This window comes from Musa acuminata, chromosome BXJ1-5 (assembly GCF_036884655.1).
Source record: "Musa acuminata AAA Group cultivar baxijiao chromosome BXJ1-5, Cavendish_Baxijiao_AAA, whole genome shotgun sequence".
NCBI lineage: Eukaryota > Viridiplantae > Streptophyta > Magnoliopsida > Zingiberales > Musaceae > Musa > Musa acuminata.
Window position 1 is genome coordinate 21,407,255 of NC_088331.1, and position 19,075 is coordinate 21,426,329.

General features: G+C 43.4%; 3 protein-coding genes across 7 annotated transcripts; 2 read left to right on the forward strand and 1 right to left on the reverse strand.

Moving 5' to 3' along the window:
• Positions 1–240: 240 nt before the first annotated feature.
• LOC135674062 (dolichyl-diphosphooligosaccharide--protein glycosyltransferase subunit 4A-like) lies at positions 241–14,313 on the forward strand. Of its 5 annotated transcripts, XR_010513493.1 has the most exons (3): positions 242–813; positions 3,706–3,792; positions 3,909–4,925. XR_010513493.1 is itself a non-coding variant. In XM_065183499.1 (2 exons), the coding sequence occupies exon 2, from the start codon at positions 4,646–4,648 to the stop codon at positions 4,745–4,747; it is 102 nt and encodes a 33-aa protein (XP_065039571.1). In that variant the 5' UTR covers positions 393–813; positions 4,631–4,645; the 3' UTR covers positions 4,748–4,925. The 5 variants fall into 5 exon arrangements, 2 of the variants coding, with proteins under 2 accessions (XP_065039571.1, XP_065039570.1); XR_010513495.1 differs by lacking the exons at positions 3,706–3,792; positions 3,909–4,925 and adding an exon at positions 13,814–14,313 and having other exon boundaries at positions 241–813; XR_010513494.1 differs by lacking the exon at positions 3,706–3,792 and having other exon boundaries at positions 241–813; positions 4,123–4,925.
• Positions 14,314–15,208: 895 nt separating this feature from the next.
• LOC103974126 (aspartyl protease 25) lies at positions 15,209–16,670 on the forward strand. Its single transcript, XM_009388883.3, has one exon. It carries the CDS (start codon positions 15,220–15,222, stop codon positions 16,537–16,539), a length of 1,320 nt encoding a protein of 439 aa, XP_009387158.2. The 5' UTR covers positions 15,209–15,219; the 3' UTR covers positions 16,540–16,670.
• Positions 16,671–17,672: 1,002 nt separating this feature from the next.
• On the reverse strand, positions 17,673–18,833 carry LOC135673918 (uncharacterized). Its single transcript, XM_065183318.1, has one exon. It carries the CDS (start codon positions 18,831–18,833, stop codon positions 17,673–17,675), a length of 1,161 nt encoding a protein of 386 aa, XP_065039390.1.
• Between the last annotated feature and the right edge of the window lie 242 nt (positions 18,834–19,075).

Consider the following 19,075-nt stretch of genomic DNA (forward strand, 5'->3'; position numbering starts at 1 on the left):
CACGACTTATTTAAAGATAATATCAACTTAAGCAAGAAAAACCAACTTGAGGATGGATCGCTTTGATGATTCGATGGTTTAAATGATGTGGCTGACTCGAGGGCATGATCATCATGAGAAAGCGATGAACTTGAATGTACGATTGATTGTCTTTGCAATACGATCCATATGACATGATGGTGTGATTATGTCGTGTAAGAAATCTTTGATATCAAAATATATTTTTAAATCATTATAACAACGAATTACTCGTCAATAGCTTGTAGCAAGTTTCGAACATTTTTGTCAATAGCTTGTAACAGACTTCATTGTATTTCCATGATTTTTTTATTTTTTTTAATTTTTTTTATATGAAGATCAAATATGATTGCCAAATTAAGTTATTTGCCATCCATCGTATTTTGAGTGCAATATATATCTCGTGCATGAGATGAGATATAACCCTAGGTACATATTATTACCCTTCGAGATGACAAAAGTTTGAATTCAAAGACGTCATTCATCTTTTTTTATGTCACTACTTAAGTATTATTCTTTTTCTCCAACATGAGATGCTCGGTCAACGTACGCAGCAGAGAAAAGTTGTTAGACGGTTTCGCTTTATTCGAAAGAAGAGAAACTAACAAGGCGGCTTGGGGTGATTGATAAAGGCATAAGAAGTCATATAAAAATGGTGTGGATCCCTTTATTCAAATATTACGAATCGAAATCGCAGTTCGGATCCAAATCACAGACCCCATCGTGTTTCGTGATCCAGCAGGGGAAGTCGAGGCGCGAAACAGGAGCTCTAGGGTTCGAGGGGAGGAGGCGAAGGTGAGACCTTAAGGGTGTCTTTGATGTGTTGGATCGTCTGCTTTCGTAACCTCACTTCGATTATGTTTCGTTTCGCAAGATCGCTTAGTTCTGCCATCTCTTTGATCTGATCTCTAGATGCAGTCTTTCGGTTTAGAATATATGATGTTTTCATCTGCGTAAGATCTAAGCTTTTATGTACGTTCCATCTCTGGTCTGGTTTATCCATTCTCTTAGCTCTCTCCCTTCTCTTGTTCTTCATCTCTGCTTGCCTCAAGTAAACCGTGGGTTTCTGCCTCTCGTACCTAAGATTTCGCTTGTGATTTGATAATCTAGCCACGAATCCCATGGAATCAGGCCACCCCTGCGGATCCCGGTCCAGATGAGCTGGATCGGATCTGGCAAAACAAGTCTCGCTTGTCTGCACTCGTTACCAAGTTTTGCTAAATGCTCCATGATTAGTGGCCAGATACTTCGTTCAAGCATCCTCAAGTCTATGGTAATTAACGTGAATTCCATAGGTCCGCCATATGTTTCTGGGATCTCATGGATACTTTCTGCAGTTTTTTCCCCTTGCGAATTTTAACCATTTTATATAGATATTTTTGTACTAGCATTTCTTCTCATCTCTTGTTTTACATAGATAATTCTAGATAATACATATACTTCAGATTGCCGTACCCGTATTGTGTAATATTTATATCCGGTGACGGTATCTCCGCGGCTGTTTATCCATGTGAGCATTTTACTATGTTTGTCAACCTATCCAAGGAATCTACAAGCCGCAAACCATGAAGAGCTTTTAGTAATGCTAGTGAAAGAGCATCATGAAAGTGAAAGAAGACGATAAGTACGGATAGCAAGATTGTGCCCTCGAATAGGGAACACACTCAAATTTTTAGTAAACATTGTTGCTTAAAGCTGCGTATTCCTGTTGATCAGTGTAACTAGAAGATAAATTTTGAGTAGTCAAAGCCAAATATCTTCTCTTCGACTATTTTATGCTTATCTTGCCTTGTTGCATGTATTGTGTTCAAATTTAGCAAGTCAAGCGAATGAATAGGTGATTGACATGAAGGAACCGAAGAAGTCATTCTAAACATCAGGAACATCTTACCTCTAGGAGCAATTAGACCTCTGGGCATGAATTGAACTGTGTCACCGGGAAGTCTGCACTAGGTTCATTTGTACCTTGCTTTTTCCAAAAACCTAAAGAATGGTAGTTTGAATATAAATTGTGCTGTGGAAGGGTAGAAAGGTACCAAAAAATTCATAGGAAGAGATGCCTTGATACTTGGCCATTCATCAATATCTCTTTTGTGTTCACGACAAATTCTGATGCCTGCCTGTCAATGATCTAAGTTGAAACACTCTGATTATTAAACTTGTTTTCAGTAAACCTATTAAAGATGATGTTTACTAGATTTCAGCGGAGAATGGAAGAACTTGTGATCAGATCCAAATGGAAATTCGGTTGGTTGATTGGTCTGATTTTTATCCGACAACAATAGGATTTTCTGCTACCGTAACTAGAAGAATTAGACATCACAAAGCTTTTTCATTGAGAAGCATCTAAAAGTAGATAATGCGAACCCAGGGGAAGATGAAAAAGAAAAATATGAAAGGTGTCCCAGTAAGAGGTTGCTAATGCAGCTAATGATATTTCGCACTCTCCTTGTAAAACAGTTTGCAACTTATTACATTTGAATTGAAATATTTTACTGCAATGGTGAGTCTAAATCATCCCATTTTGCACTTTCTAGATTTTGTCAGTCAACAACTTTTGGGTTCATTTTAAGGTGCTGGCACACAGGGGATTGTAGACAATTTTTTTCATCACATAACATAGGGCTCTACCAAGTTTATAGAAGGGTTTCCAGTCCACTGCCCAACCTAGCTAATGTTGCCTTGAAGAGTACCATCTCACTAAATCTGACCCGTAGACCACAATAAAGGAAGAGGAAAGAGACCAAAGTAACGAGATAACAAAAACCATTAGACATACTAGACTCAGTGAAATGATCAAATTGGCCTCGGCTATGAGGCCAGCTGCTTGTCCAAGTAGATCTGAGTGGATCATTTAATCTTGATACCATAGCCTTTATTCATAAGACTAATTGTAATCTGATCTAATTAAATTATTCACTAAATATTTGTACCATCGGCCACAACCAATTTTGCACACTGCTAGATGAAAATTTTCTCTTGTAGGTGGTTAACATTGGACTCATTGTTCAACATTTTGTCTCTGTCAACTCAGTCTTAAAAGTTTGCTTTATTACAATAGCAAGAGACTTCCTTGAATATTTGGATTGGGTTTTTGAAGCTATGAAGACCATCATCATCAACTATGAACTGAAGCCAATATTTGGGACCTTAAAATTGATTTAGTTCTCATGTTTGAGCTAGTACTTGGATTAGGAATTATATATGGAAGTGTAAAGTTATTTGGTCAATATAATTATATCATATCCACTAAGTAGATGGCTATCTCTCATCCCTCATTTGACTGTTACACTGAAGGGGAGGATGGTGCAATATGATTTTTTTTCAAGTCAATTTCTTACTGTAGCATGGTTTTTAAAACTGGGACTTGTTTAAGTCATATGCTGCTGTCCTTTGGATGTAAAGAATCCGATATGTCCACAGAGTAGATATTAGCTATTTGATTAAGATTCAAAAAGTTCCTATTATTATACATGGACAACCTATGGGAAGATGTGAAGTCTAAATATGCTTCTCTATCAAGAGTAACTACTTGATTAGGCCTTCAAAGGAAGCCTGAAATTTGTGGACGATGTTCTTCGTCCTTCTTGTGTTTTCAATGGAAGGGAAGCATGGGCAATCTTAGTCACTAAAATGTTTAATCGAAAAAGAAAATTTGAAATAAGTTGTGATCCTTTTTCCCACCAGAGAAAATGGCCCCAAAGATGATTGCTTTTGGAAATATCCTTGACGGTAAGGGGAGCAAGGATTGAGGGAAGGTGGAGGATTCAAGTGGTAAGAAGGGAACATAATATTTTTTATCCTTCAAAGTTGAAACAGTCACTACTCTTTTTAATTGCTCATTTTTGGTTGAAAGAGAATCATTACTTGACCAATTCTTTTACTGTTAGGTTATTTTTTACCACTTCTCTGTTGCTTTGATTGGACCTGAACTCTTGGGTGGTACATGAGAGGTCTTTCTACTTGTGGGTGCTAAAACTCTTTCCATATGACCAACTCCAGAGCCGTCTCTTGCACTGGCTTGCTGTTTTATCTTTTGGCTTTTCCAAGTAGAATATTGTAAGTAATTAAGATGGATTGCCTAAACTTTATCTTCTGTTGCAGCTTTTGTTTCAAGTGGAATCCTTACTGGTTGCATATATTCTGGCATGTGCTATTTACATGGTTACTTGATATATGCAGTGGTTACCGTTCAATGTTTATTACAGCGACTGGTATGCATTTGTCATTACCTATTGGTAGACAAAACTTATGCTGCTGCCACCTTCGGTTGTTACTAAGAAACCAAATAGTTTAGATAAAAGTGAGTCACCCTAAAAAGAAGGTTGCAAGGTGTTTCAACTGTCGAGGATGATACTAACCTCACACAAATAGAATATGTTATAATTAATTCTCATTAAATGAAACTTCTGAATACACTTTAGAGTTGCTTATTTAAGCATATTAATTTTTTGGTTTCCCTTGGTCATTTGTTCAAAGTGTGATCGCAATTGCAGATTGCTGAAGTTAGCATGCATTATTCTGGCTAAAGCTCACTGATCGTGTCATACCTTTGTGTAATTTTATTTGCATCATGTTTATGAACTGGGCAATGATATAACTTTTTTTTAAGATTTCTATTTTGCAGATGATCGATGATCAAGATTTGGGATTTTTTGCTAATTTTCTTGGCATATTTATACTTGTTTTGGTAATTGCGTATCATTATGTGATGGCCGACCCAAAGTAGGAAGAAACTCAAGCTCGGGATAGTAGTCTTGTAGAAAGCAAGTAGAACTTACCGGGGGACTAACATCTAAATGACGGTCATCTGTGTTTATATTGATATGGATGTAATACTTTTGATCCAGGATCTAGTTAGAATTTCACATTTTCTTCATAATTGAGGACTTTTGGTAGTATACTTACTTGATGAGTATATTTCCTCGATAACATCATCTGGCTTGGCTACTTTAGTTGGATCATCTTGGGCGCATAGTATTGCTGATGTGCTTGAGCGATCTGAATGATTGGTGCTGCTATCAAGTTCTTTATGATAAACAATTCTCTTTTCCCTTGCGAGATTTGGTTGCACTGCCTTTACGCCATGGGGATATTGCTGCTTCAATGTCTTAATCACGTAGCTAAGATGTTGCTTTACAGATTATGAAATTTGCCAATCATCATGCGCTAGGTTCTGTTCATTTCTTGTTTCCTCGCATGAAGTTTTGTATACGTAGTTGTTTGAAAGGGTACTAGTGATTGGTTACTTGCTGAGCGAGCTTTGACCTCTTCTCTTATTCGGCGTTTCGGACACAAGAGGTGAAAAATGTTGGGTGCAGCTCATGTGGGCCGAGACAATTGGGCCTATTCAGAAATGAAAGAAATTAAAAAGAGGAGAGAGAAGCTGAGGAAAATAGATCAGATTGCACTGTGTAGCGAGCGGCGTGCTGAGAAAAGAGGAGAGAGAAATAGCAGCGTGCATAGGAAAGAGAGAGAGGAATAGAAAGAGAAATATTAGGTTTCTGAGTTTTCTGTTTGACGATCGGTGGTCAAACGTTATTAGTTTTGGCCCAAATTTTATATGGAGAATCATTGCAGCAAACTCTACAATCCTAACGGTGTTGATCTGTAGTTTACTCTCTCTAATGTACTTTCCTATGATATATACTCTGTGAGACCTAGAATTTTCTTTCGAGGAGATCCATGTTAGAGCCAAGATCTATGTTCTTAATGTTATTCTGATCCTCTTATTCTAGAAAAGATCTACTGTAAATCTGTTATCATTACTATTGATAGTGGATATCATTACTATTGATAGTGGAAGTTTGAGGTGGACTACGGTCCCGTGGTTTTTCCCACAGGGTTTTCCACGTTAAAAAGATTTGGTTTCACTGTGTGATTGATTTTTTGCTCTATTGTTTATGTTGTGCTGGTTGATATTTACATTTTGATATCAAGTTGGTATTTTGATGAGGAACCTATTTTGATACATAAAGAGGAAAAAGAATATTTCGCTTTAACAGGTTTTTCCCAACAAAAAAAAATATGGAAGACTCATTGTGATATCGTTTTACGAACTAATAATATTACCTTCTGTTGTTTAAGTTACCTGCATTCCAGTGAGGCGCTGAATCGGGACGCATCAATGACTACAACCCGGAGTTATAATGGTCGGGACGCATCAATGACTACAACCCGGAGTTATAATGGGCGCTCTAATGTGTAATAAGAGACAAAAGAAAGCTGACGGGCATCAGCCATGGGCATTGCAATAATCCAGTTGAAGCTGTTATCGTATTCGGATTAAACCGGCCTGAATTGGTTTGATGCAGTTTAGAAATATGATTATATACAAATTAAAATTTGATAAGTATACTAGATAATGTCATAGGAACATCTTCTCTTCATATTGTGTTAGCTCTTGGTGTCGGTGGCCTATTCTAGGGAGGTCGGTCCTATACTGAGGTGGAGGATGGTCGACCCGGCGTGGTGGTTCATGGTTGGAGCCTTGATGAAACGTGAAGAACTCTGATATAAGAAGGGGTGCATCTCCTTGATAAATAGATAATATTTCCTCAAGGCAATTGAGGAGATCTCTAAGCAATTGAGGAAAAATCTGAGCAGAGGAAAATCTTCCCTATTGAACGTATATAAATAGCTATTAAGAGCTCACTATCTAAATAGACTATGCAATTACATTTCATAGTTTCTTCTACAATTTATATCTTTCTATCTTTTTCGTTTAATTCTTTACATGATATCAGAGCACCTTACTTAGAGTAAACTCTCTTCTCATCGTTTGACTCCTCACACAACCTTGTTGAGGAGCTCGACGTCGACGCTGCTTACCCTGTTTCATAGTGTTCTCCTACCTGAGCTGGTAGTCGCTTATCATTTCCTCTACCTCGGCGTACCTCGGCAATATTAATCCAAAGTAACAAAGCAGTCACCTCGACACAGCCCCGCGATCGCTTTCCGACCGGAGTCCACTGCCTCCCCTTGGGTCACAATCGCAATTGCTCAACCATCCCTCTCGCGGTGACGTCTCCGCCCCTCAACCGTAACCATTCGTTGCAGCCTACTGCAGCACTTGCGGCTGCTAGTATCAGATCACACCTGCCGTAGCAGTAGAGATTGAGATAATGGTGGTGCCACCGCTGCTACAGTCGTTGTCGCCACGCCCACTACATCGACACTTCTTCCGTGGGCAACGCTCCTAAAGGAAGCACAGTCGTGACCTTTGTTTCTACTGCCAGCTGCTGCTCCCTTGCCAATCGAAGTCTTTCGCTGAAAACTCCGTCGCTCTTCCGGCCACCAAACTCCAACATTGCATTACTGCAGCTATCTCCAACCTTGCAGATTTCTCCAGCATCGTTACAAAAATCATTGCAAGCTGTAGAGATTTCTCTCACCTCGCTGCAACAATCTCTCTTGCATCACTGTGAAATCTCTCTTGCATTCTACATCACTGCAGAAATTGCTGCAGCCTTCTCCAGCATTAGTGCAGCCTTCTCCAGCATCGGTGCAGCCTTCTGCTGCTAACACTGTTGCAACCGCACCTCAACCCTTAGAAGAGAGAACACCTTAGTGTTGAATCTCGGATTTTGATGATGAAGTTAATTATCATTTGTTATCTAATCCATATGTTCGACGGAAGTCCGGATGGTCGTCGGAAGTTCTACGGGAACAAATCCTAGAAGTCCAAGAGCTTGCCAAAGAAGCTCATCGGAACTCGCCAAGTGGATTGTTACAAGTCCAGGAGTTTGCCGGAAGTCCGCATGAGCATCGCCGAAGGTTCGTCGGATGTTCGTCGGAAGAAGCGATTGACGCACCAGAGCAAGTTGCAGTAAATGTCTTAAGAAATATCGTAGTTAGCATGTAGATTAAGTTAGGAATATTAGGTGATCCTATTAACTTAATCTGGAGGCAATTGGGCCCTTGATAGACCCAAATTGGGCCGAATAGATCAGCCAATTCGGACCCAGATTTTCTGGTCGGCGGTGGCACCGCCCAGGTCAGGCAGTGGTACCGCCTGGGCTCAGTCTCCAAGCGAGACTAGGCGGTGGTACTGCCCCTGTCAGGAGGTGGTACCGCCTGAGCTCGGTCTCCGAGAGGTAGTACCGCCCAGTTATGGTGGTAGTACCGCTAGGACCTCGAAAATCTGAGAGATGATATTTTTGAGCTCTAAATTCAAACCAGTTTGGGGTCTATATAAACCCCGCCCTTTCCTGCATCAAAGGGCACCGAAAATCTAATCTTACTCTATGATTTTTAGAGCTCAAAAGTGTTGTATAAGCTAAAAGTTCTCCTCCCTCTTTTCTTTCAAGTTTCGATCATTCAAGAGAAGAGTGAAAATTCTATAAGGGTTGTCTCCTAAGGTCGTCAAAAGGAGTGAAACTATAAAAGGGTTGTTGGCCTTCGCCTATTGAAGGAAGGCCTCTAGTGGACGTCGGTGATCTCGTCGGAGGAGGAAGCCAAAAGTGGATGTAGGTCAAGATTGACCGAACCACTCTAAAATTGCGGTGCTCTCTGGTTTACATTTATTCTTGCTGCTTACCTTACTGCAAACCTCCATATGTGCTTTACTTTCTCATTACTTTTGCTGCACTCCTTTACGAACTTGCCTTCAAGTTAAGTTTCTGAAAATAGTTTTACGTCGGAAATAATTTCATCGTACGAATGTCGTTTTAAATCGTTGAAAGTTTTTCGCTGCACTAATTCACCCCCCCCCACCCCCTCTTAGTACTCTTGATCATAACACTTAGAGCCCTCAAATCCCAACCACCAAGCTCTACCAGTACCTTTGGAAGAAGCAATAGCTCTCTTCGGCATTGCATACAACGACTCTTCTACAGCACTTCTGCCATTCCAAATGTCTTCATTGTCTACCTCTACCATTCCATTTTTTATTCCTGCAAGGAACTATAGTACTTCTCAAAGTCTTATCACCATCAATGCTATAGTACTCCTTCCCTTCAAATTATCCAAAGGCGGCAACTACCATCTTGGCGGGCACAACTTTCTAATCTTCTATTTGGCTATGATCTCCTAGGTTACGTTGATGGCTCTCTCCAGTGTCCACCTGAAATGGTCAACATCCCAGGAGAACCTAGTCCAGTGCCAAATCCAGCCCATAAACTATGGTTACGTCAAGATCGCCTTATCCTCCAAGCTATTCAAGCCTCAGTTGCTGGATCCGTTGCCCCGCTGATATCCTCATGTACGACTGCGGTAGAAGCATGGTGCAGGTTACAAATAACTTTGGCAAATCGCTCGCGTACTTACATGCTCGAACTTCTCTCCAATCTGATGAAAACAAAACAAGAGGAAAGTACTATTGTTGATTATCTACAAAATATCAAAGTTATCATCGATGACTTGGCTTTGATAGGTCATTCTCTCAGTGATAAAGAAGTCCTAATTTATACCCTCAATGGCCTAGGAGGCGAGTACAAAGAAGCACTTCGGGCACGGGACTCACCAACATCATTCGAAGAACTCTATGATAAGTTGATCGACTATGAGACGTACTTGAAGCATGATGATAGGTTGCCCGGACAACCTATTACAGCTCAGGTCAATCAAAAATCCAAGAGGAAGAGCAACCAGTACAATAAGCACGTTAACAACAGTCTGGCTAAGCTGCCTCCTAGCCCTATGGGGCCTAGACCAAACCCCCCTTATCCCTATCAAGGTGGTAACTTTCATAATCCTCAGCCATCGTGTCTTGACTTCACAAGCCACCAATGAGTCATTTGTCAACTATGTGATAAAGTCGAACACTCCGCGAAAGTCTGTCGGCCTCGCCCTAGACTCCCTGTTCCATCACAGTGGCCTCAAGCGAATTTTATGGCTACTCTAACTCCTACCCAACCTAATTAGATTGTGGACTCGGGCGTCTCTCATCACATCACCTCTGATCTTCAAAACTTGTCCATCCACAACAACTATGATGGAAATGAAGATATCATCATCGGTGATGGTAAAAGAATTCCTATTACTCATTCTAGTTCCTCAATGCTTAGTTCACTTACCACAACTTTTACACTCGATGATGTTCTGTGTGCACATAACATTAAAAGAAACCTTATTTCCATTTCTTAATTCTGTAAACAAAATAATACCTCCATTGAATTCTTTCCTAACTTTTTTCTTGTCAAGGATTTGAGTACGGGGGCATCTTTAGTCTAGGGCCAGAACAAAGATAACATTTATGAGTGACTATCCGCTTCGCAAATTACCCTTCCTACTGCTCACTCTTCAGTAGTAGCTCCGGTTGATGTATGACATCGTCGTCTTGGTCATCCCTCCCCTTTCATCCAGCAAAAATTACTTTCTCGTTATTCTCTTTCTACCTTGAAAATCAATAGCACTGTCACTCATTGCGATGTTTGTCTTTGTAATAAAAGTCATTAATTATCTTTTGGGACAACCTCTATTTCTTGCTCTAAACCATTTGAAATCATTTATACCGATGTGTGGGGCCTTGCCCCAATTCCTTCTTTTGACAAGTTTCGTTTTTATGTCATTTTTATAGACTATTTTACTAAGTATACATGGTTATATCCTCTCCACCATAAGTCTGATGTTTCTACAGTATTTACCAACTTTCGAAAGTTAGTCGAGAATTTTTTTCAATCTTCTATTAGAACAGTTTACTCTTATGGCGGAGGCAAATATCAAGCCCTCACATCCTGTCTCTCCGTTTGTGGTATACAACACCTCAAGTCACCCCCACATACTCCCCAATTGGTTGGCTCTGCCGAATGCAAACATCGGCATATCATTGAAACTGGTCTCTTCCTTCTACATCAAGCATCCATGCCATCACATTTTTTGTCAATAGCTTTTCAAACTGCAGTTTATCTCATTAATCGTATGCTCACTATAGTCTTACAATACCAGTCACCATTTAAAAAATTATTCCACAAGCTTCCAAACCTTCATAAACTCAAAGTTTTTGGCTGTTTATGTTATCCATGACTCCGTCCCTATGCCTCACATAAACTAACACTACGATCTAAGCCTTGCATTTTTATAGGCTACTCTTTTGAACATAATGCTTTTCGATGCTATGAACTCCAAACTAAAAAAGTCTTTATATCACGTCATATTATTTTTGAGGAGTCTGTCTTTCCTTTTCAAAACAATCCTACTATGTTGGCTACTCCGATAAACATACATCATTGGAATATCCCTCGGATCTCATCACACGAACCTCCCACGACACCGTCTAGTCCTTACCCTCAAGATTCACATACTACTATTACTCCAGTTCAATAGCTTCTCACTCTCTCTATTTCTCCACTCTCTTCCTCATAAGTTTCCCCTAGTAATATACTTGGCAACATTGCCACTAGCTTTACCTTCTCCTAGACCTAGTGACATTGACATGCCGACGGCTAGCTCGGTCCATGATAGTGACTCGCCCTCGGCTATACCACCAACACAATCTACCACTTCCATCGCCCCTAGACATCCAATGACAACACGCTCCAAAAGTGGTATTTTCAAACCACGTCAAGTCCTTAACTTACATGCTATAACAAATTCCTCCACTGAGGCCAGTGAACCCACTACAATCACTCAAGCTCAAAAATCTTCTCACTGGCATAAAGCCATGTGTGACGAATATGATGCTTTCCTCCATAACTCTACATGGACCTTAGTACCATTTCATCACACACAAAAAATCATCGAGTGTAAATGGGTCTGTCGAATTAAGCGGAACCCAGACTGATCCGTTGCCAAATATAAAGCACATCTAGTCGCCAAAGGGTTTCATCAACGACCCGGTGTCGACTTCATAGAGACATTTAGTCACATTGTTAAACCCACAACAATCTGTCTTATCTTGAGTTTGGCCATCTCAAAGGGCTGACACATACGAAAATTGAATGTTAACAATGCCTTTTTACAGGGGTCGCTTACTGAAGATGTCTTTATGCAGTAACCTCCTGGTTTCATTCATCCTCAGTATCCGAGGCATGTCTACAAACTTCAAAAAGCTATTTATGGACTTTGTCAAGCTCTAAGGGCTTAGTATACCGAGTTTGGCTCGTTTTTTACCTCAATTGGCTTCATCAATTCTAAGTCTGATACATCGTTATTCATTTACCAGTACAATGGAAGCATAATATATCTTTTAGTATATGTGGATGATATTATTGTCACAGGCAACGATCCTTTGAAGACTCAAGCATTTCTAAAGTACTTAGCTGATCGATTCTCCCTCAAAGATTTAGGAACTTTAAGCTACTTTTTGAGAGTGGAAGCAACATTTATATCTTCAGGTCTCTTCCTATCACAAAGAAAGTATATTCAAGATTTATTATCAAAGATAAACATGCAGGATGCGAAAGAGGTTACAACTCCTCTCTCTACTAGTGAATCACTTAAATTATGTGATGGAAGCCCTGCTATAGATTCAACTCAATATTGACAAGTCCTTGGTTCCTTACAGTACTTGGCTCTCACCCGTCCAGATATCTCATTTGCCGTCAATAAATTATCACAATTCATGCATTGACCATCTACTATGCATTGGTCTGCTGTCAAATAAATTTTTTTGTATCTTAAAGGGACTCTTAATCATAGCATTTTTCTTCGCAAAAATGCTTCACTCCATCTCCAGGCCTTTGTTGATGCTAATTGGGCAGGGAACTTTGATGATAGAACATCCACGTCAGGGTACATTGTCTTCCTTGGAGCTACTCCAATCAGTTGGAGTTCTAAAAAATAAAAGACGGTTGCACGATCTACAATTGAAGATGAATACTGTAACATCGCCATCGCCGCTGCTGAACTCAATTGGGTCACAAATTTGCTCAAGGAACTCAATGTCAACTCCATAGTTACTCCTACAATATATTGTGATAATATTGGAACTACCTACTTACGTGACAATCCAATGTTCCATTCCCGCATGAAACACATTGCCATCGAATTCCACTTCATGTCCGATCAAGTTGTCAGACATCAACTCCGTGTTTCTCACGTACATACGACTGATCAACTAGCAAACTCACTCACAAAGTCTCTCGCCCGTAAACTATTTTCATCTCATCAGTCCAAGATCAACATCCTTGATAGAAGCTCAATCTTGCGGGGGCATGATAAGCAGATAAGATTTCCTCAAGACAGTTGAGGAAATCTCTAAGCAATTAAGAAAATATATGAACAGTTGAGGAAAATTCTTCATGTTGAACGTATATAAATAGCCATCAAGAGCAAATTATCTTAATAAACCATGCAATTACATTCCATACATTTTATAGTTTCTTCTATAATTTATAAGTTTCTATCTTCTTCCTTTAATTTTTTACGCTCAGAGACGTGGCAAGATCCCTTCAGCCTTAAATGAGAAAGTCCCAATGTGAATAAGTGTTTAGTAGAGCGAATATAACCTAACACATTGTGTTGATGGACCCGTTCTGCAGCTGGATCGCCGCCCACAGTGATAACCACGAGGGATTATAAAAACAAAATATATTTTGGAAAAAAAAAATCTGAGAATATTTGTTATGATTCACTTGTCGACATGAGGAATTAGTTTCATAACATTTTATCTTTTTCTATCCTGTTGACAACCACGTGTATCGCTGCCCAATTGAGGTTTCCCTACGGTACATTCAATCTTCCGCGAATCTTAAAGCAAGACAGTTGCTTCGCTTTAAACAACCCCACCGTGGGCCACATAAATATGCGAGAGGGAGATGCTATGCTGCTTTGGGTGCGGGTGCGGGTGCGTGACACACGCAACTTTCTCGGGCCTCCCTTCGATTACTTATTATTCTCTTCCTTCTCTTTGCAGGGTTAACAAAAAGGCTCCAACGGTAGCATATCGGCAGAGAATGATGCTCTCGAGAAAATATCAATTCTTCTCGCTTGGCTCGTCTGGAGAAAGAGCGGGGCTGGCTTTTACCACCACCACCTCCTCCGCGGGGAGCCGCAAGAGTTATTAACACTGGTAGCTGTAAAAGAGAAACATCCGATCCTTGTATTCAGGCGTCGCCCGAACCTGAGCAGAATCAACCCGACAGTCACAACCCGTGTTCTTTGTCCTTTCTTCAAACCACTGCTGACCACTAGATTGGCGATAGCTCAGCTCAGGCTGGGGAATTTTCTTTCACAAGACCAGAAGATATATCCGTCGCTCCCGTGACTCCCTGTCTGAAGCCAACAAGGAAGATGGAATCGCCCTCATGATGTATGCATCTGTCCTCACGATGTATGTTAGTTTAAAGATTTATACTACTTAGAATACATGTTTTCTATTACATTCTTCTCTACTTATATTGGCAATGATTTGGATTCTTTGGTGGGAAGAGGACAATGAGCTTATTCAAAAGCAGTCTGCTGCATTATTGGTGGATCGTGCGACTGTTCTCTTCGTTGAACTGAAGACTTGTCCTCTCTCATGGAATCAGGTAGCCATCTGTATTACCGACATGGCGTTTTTTCTTTCGGGAAAAGCAAATGGATTCCATGATCGTATTCTTTTCATCCACCAATAATTTATTTGAAGCGTTCTTTTCATGTTCTGGTTCTGGAAGAAAATATAAGACTCTCTCAATTATTTGTGCACTGTGGATCCACGAGGTCCGTTTCATGCCTTTAGTATCTTTTACTTGTTTGATTCACCTTATATTTCTTTCCAGTGTTCCTTCTCTTATTTGTAGAGATGCAGGCCATCAGCAAGCACATGAGGTGGTGTTCTGTGAGCTCAATGCGCCCGTGAACACGAGAGAAGCTGCAGCGAAGCGAACAAAAGAGATCAGAGAGTGATGTGAAGACAGGTCGGAGACACAGTGAAGAAGATAATAAACAAAGAAGATATATATATATATATATATATATATATATATGAATGAACGAGGCCGAAGAAGAGAAGAAAGAGGACAAGTGTGGCCACTTAACATGTGAGTGACCGTTCCCACCCCTATGGGGCAGCTGATCTATCCCTCGATCACGGGTTCCATAGGTAACTTTCTCACGTTGTGAAGAAGATGAACTCATGGTGAAATTTGATTTTGTAGGATAGAATGAGACTTCACCTCACAGTTATATACAATTATGCATGTCCATCACTCCCATATTTTGCAATTATGCAAGCAGTATTATTTGATATACCACACATGCATACGTATATTATATATAATAGTATGAGAGGAAATATCCAAGACGAGAGTGAGTTAGTGTCTTTAAATGCGCCCGCCCATGAAAACCCACCACCTTATCACCATCCCTCCCATCCCAACGCCACCTGGAGCCATGACCACTCCCCACTCCCTCTTCCTCCTCTTCCTCCTCCTCTTTTCCACCTCCAACGCCGCCGACCTCCGCATCTTCCACGCGGAGCGCCACTCATCGACGCCTCTCGATTCAGTCCTTTCGCTCGCGCGCAACGACCTCACCCGCCTCGCCTTCCTCTCCCGGAAAGTCACCTCCGTCCCCGTCGCCTCCGGCCAGCAGGTGCTGCAGTCCTCCTCCTACGTCCTCCGCGCTAAGCTCGGCTCCCCCGGGCAGCTCCTCCTTCTCGCCCTCGACACCAGCGCCGATGCCGCCTGGACCTCCTGCTCCCCTTGCTCCACCTGCCCCTCCTCCTCCGCCCTCTTCCTCCCTGCTAACTCCTCCACCTACTCCCCCCTCCCCTGCTCCTCCTCTTGGTGCCCCCAGTTCAAGGGCCAGTCCTGCGCCGCCGACTCCGCCCCTTCCCCATGCACCTACTACCAGCCCTACGGCGGCGACGCTGCCTTCACCGCCACTCTCTCGCAGGACTCCCTCACCCTCGCCTCCGACGTCATTCCCAACTACCTCTTCGGCTGCGTCACCGCCGTCAACGGCAGCTCGGCCAACCTGCCGAAGCAGGGCCTGCTAGGGTTGGGCCGAGGGCCCATGTCTCTCTTGGCTCAGACCGGCCCGCTTTACCAGGGCGTCTTCTCCTACTGCCTCCCCAGCTTCAAGTCCTACTACTTCTCGGGCTCGCTCCGGCTCGGCCCGTTAGGCCAGCCGAAGAACATCCGGTTCACCCCCCTGTTGAAGAACCCGCACCGGCCCTCGTTGTACTACGTGAACCTGACGGCTGTCCTGGTTGGACGGTTCGAGGTGCCGGTCCCGGTCGGCTCGTTCACGTTCGACCCGGCGACCGGCGCCGGCACCGTGGTCGACTCGGGCACGGTGATCACCCGGTTCGTGACCCCAGTCTACGCCGCCATCCGCGACGAGTTCCGGCGCCAGGTGAACGCCTCCGGCGGCTACACCTCGCTGGGCGCCTTCGACACCTGCTTCAGCACCGACGAGGTGGCTTCGGTGCCGGCGGTGACGCTGCGCATGGAGGGCCTCGACCTGGTGCTGCGCGTGGAGAACACGCTGATCCACAGCAGCGCGACGCCGCTGGCCTGCCTCGCCATGGCCGCCGCGCCGGACAACGTCAACGCTATGGTCAACGTCATCGCCAGCCTCCAGCAGCAGAACCTGAGGGTGGTGGTGGACGCGGCCAACGCCCGGGTGGGCTTCGCACGGGAGGTGTGCAATTGAAACCCCCATCTGATGTTGTTTTCAGTACGTTATGTTGTTGTTTTATGTTTTAGTAGCAGAGTTTGTGGGAAGAAGCGGTGTGTCTGCTTCTCTGTTGCATGGGTCAAAAAAAGGTGGTGTTTGGATGTGAATTGTCACGCGTTCTGTGTCCGGATGTGATTTGTGACTCTCTTTTGGTTTGTGGTCTATCACCGAGCTTACGAGACGCGAAGGGATTGGATGCTGAATCGAAAAATTAAATCCAATTGGAATCGATCCTGCATCAACTTGTTCAAGATTCGATCCGATTTATCGATAATTTAGTTTTAAGAATTATAAATACTTACGATTCTAAGGTATTATTTTTGTCTGATTTATCAATTCAAATTGATTTTTAATTTTAAAAATATTAATATAATTAATTCTACTATTCTGAACATTTAATTGATTGAAACACATTAATCAAACGGGTGATTCATCCTACTATAACATATCGATGACGAGTACATATTGATTCAATACAAATTGACATGAGATAGTATATCGGTATATCCTTATATATCATATATCTAGGTTTGACACTGTTGATATAAATCGATAGTTGATAGTTGATCGTAATATCGATATGAATTGATAAGACGAACCATGGTTTAAATATTTAATTTAATAATTATTATCGTATACTATCAAATTAGATTAATTGATTATGAATTGATCCGATTACGTAAATTTGAATCGATTTTAATTTAAACTATCTTATTCTAATTAACCTAAATAAAAAAAAATTGATTTGACCCCTTGAACGTTTGATTCGAACCGATTTTGAACATACCCATCATCATTGATCCTGACATGATCAATTCATACAAACGGATACTATTTAGTAACATCCCATTCAACAAGAAAATACATTCACATGATATGCATATATATACATATAAGAGAGCTTAAAACATGACAATGTAAAAGAAGATAACTCTTTCCCCTTCAAAAGAGTTCAAATTATTTGAATTCCAATCTCACACCAACCCCCAAATCCAAACCGTCAGATCCATTTCATCCCCCGCACCATCGGACCCCTCCTCTCCTCTCCTTCTCTTTCCTTTCTCTTCCGCTCTCACACTCTCCTTTCCCTCTCTCCACTTCATCTTGTATTAGAAGCTCCACCACTGGTGAACCGCCACGCCCGCGTCCCTCAGCTTCCCGTAAAGCGCAAGGCACTCCCAATAGGCCCGCCGCCCGCCCCGCGTCTCCCCCTTCTTCGTGTCGTCGTCCTCCCACAATTGGTGGTCGCACTCCAGGAAGAGTTCATCGACGAGACCGATCGCGCCCTCCGCCACCGCCTCCTCCACCGCCGATGCCTCCGCCTTCACCACCACGTACTCCTCCTCCTTCACGTTCCTCTCCAGCCACTCCGCCAGCGACGGCGACGCCCCCTTCTCCGCCTCGTCTGTATCCTTATTTTCTTTCTCCATAACCTCCACCCGGATGACGTCGAAGGCGCGGCCCTTTCGCGGGTAGTTCTGCTCGAACCACGCCGCTCCGCTGCCCGCCTCTCCCGCCCCTGCGACCTCCACGAACACCCGTCGTGGGTACCCGTCCAGCTCGTCCCTCGTCAGCTCCGGCAGGTACCTGGCCCTCCGCTGCCAGCCCCGTCGTCCGGGTTCCGGTGGCTCCAGCAGGGCGCCTTCCAGCCCGCTCAGGGCTTCCTTCTTCGCCACCGGCATCGACAGCAGCCGCCGCAGCCTCAGCCCTCGGCCGTTCGCGAAGGACTTCCTCATCGCCAACACGGCAACGGAGCCGACTCGTCCGACGTAGGCCGTGCGGTAGTTCGCCGGGGTAAAGGTTTCCGATGGATTGCGGCTCCATCGCACGGCAGCGACGCCGCCGATCTTGAGGATCCGGTCGATGTGTTCGAAATCGCCGGCGGAGGCGGAGAAGACGAAGTCAGCGGAGCCATCGGGTACCGCGGTGCTGCGATCGCCTGCGATCGGGTCGTTGAGGAAGACAGCGTTGTCCCCCGGGCGAAGCAGGCCGCGGCGGCTCAGATCGTGGAGGAGACTCGGGAGGAAGGTAGCGTCGCCGTAGATGGCTCCCTGGCGTTCGGCAATCCCGCCGACGTCGCCGCCGCGGAAGAATATGTCGGCGTGGAGCCAGGGTAAGGACAAGATGACGGCGGCCAGGAGCACTGATCGGGCGACGAGGCGGAGTAGGCGGCGGTCCGGCAGGCGGATCACGAGGCGCCCGCCTCCGAATTCGACGGCGCCTCCAAAGCCGAGGCGCTGGATTGCACCAGTCTTCTTCATCGTAGACATTTCCGGGAAGACGGACGAACCGAGAAGTAGGTTGCAGCGGCGAGAGAGAGAGAGAGAGAGAGAGAGAGAGAGAGAGAGAGAGAGGGGGGGAGGGAGGGAGGGGAGAGGCGGGGGTCGGATTAGCGGGTACAGAAGCGGGCAGCGGTGTGGTTACCACCCACAAGGGCTACACGCGTGCTTTGAGATCGGAGGCAGAGGAGCAATAGGTTCATGGAGCGCCGCGATTCCATCATGCACTGCTT

What these genes read in the sequence shown, in the direction of transcription:
- LOC135673918 (XM_065183318.1), bottom strand. Translation starts at nt 18,833, where the DNA reads ATGTCTACGATGAAGAAGACTGGTGCAATCCAGCGCCTCGGCTTTGGA.
- LOC135674062 (XM_065183499.1), top strand. Translation starts at nt 4,646, where the DNA reads ATGATCGATGATCAAGATTTGGGATTTTTTGCTAATTTTCTTGGCATA.
- LOC103974126 (XM_009388883.3), top strand. Translation starts at nt 15,220, where the DNA reads ATGAAAACCCACCACCTTATCACCATCCCTCCCATCCCAACGCCACCT.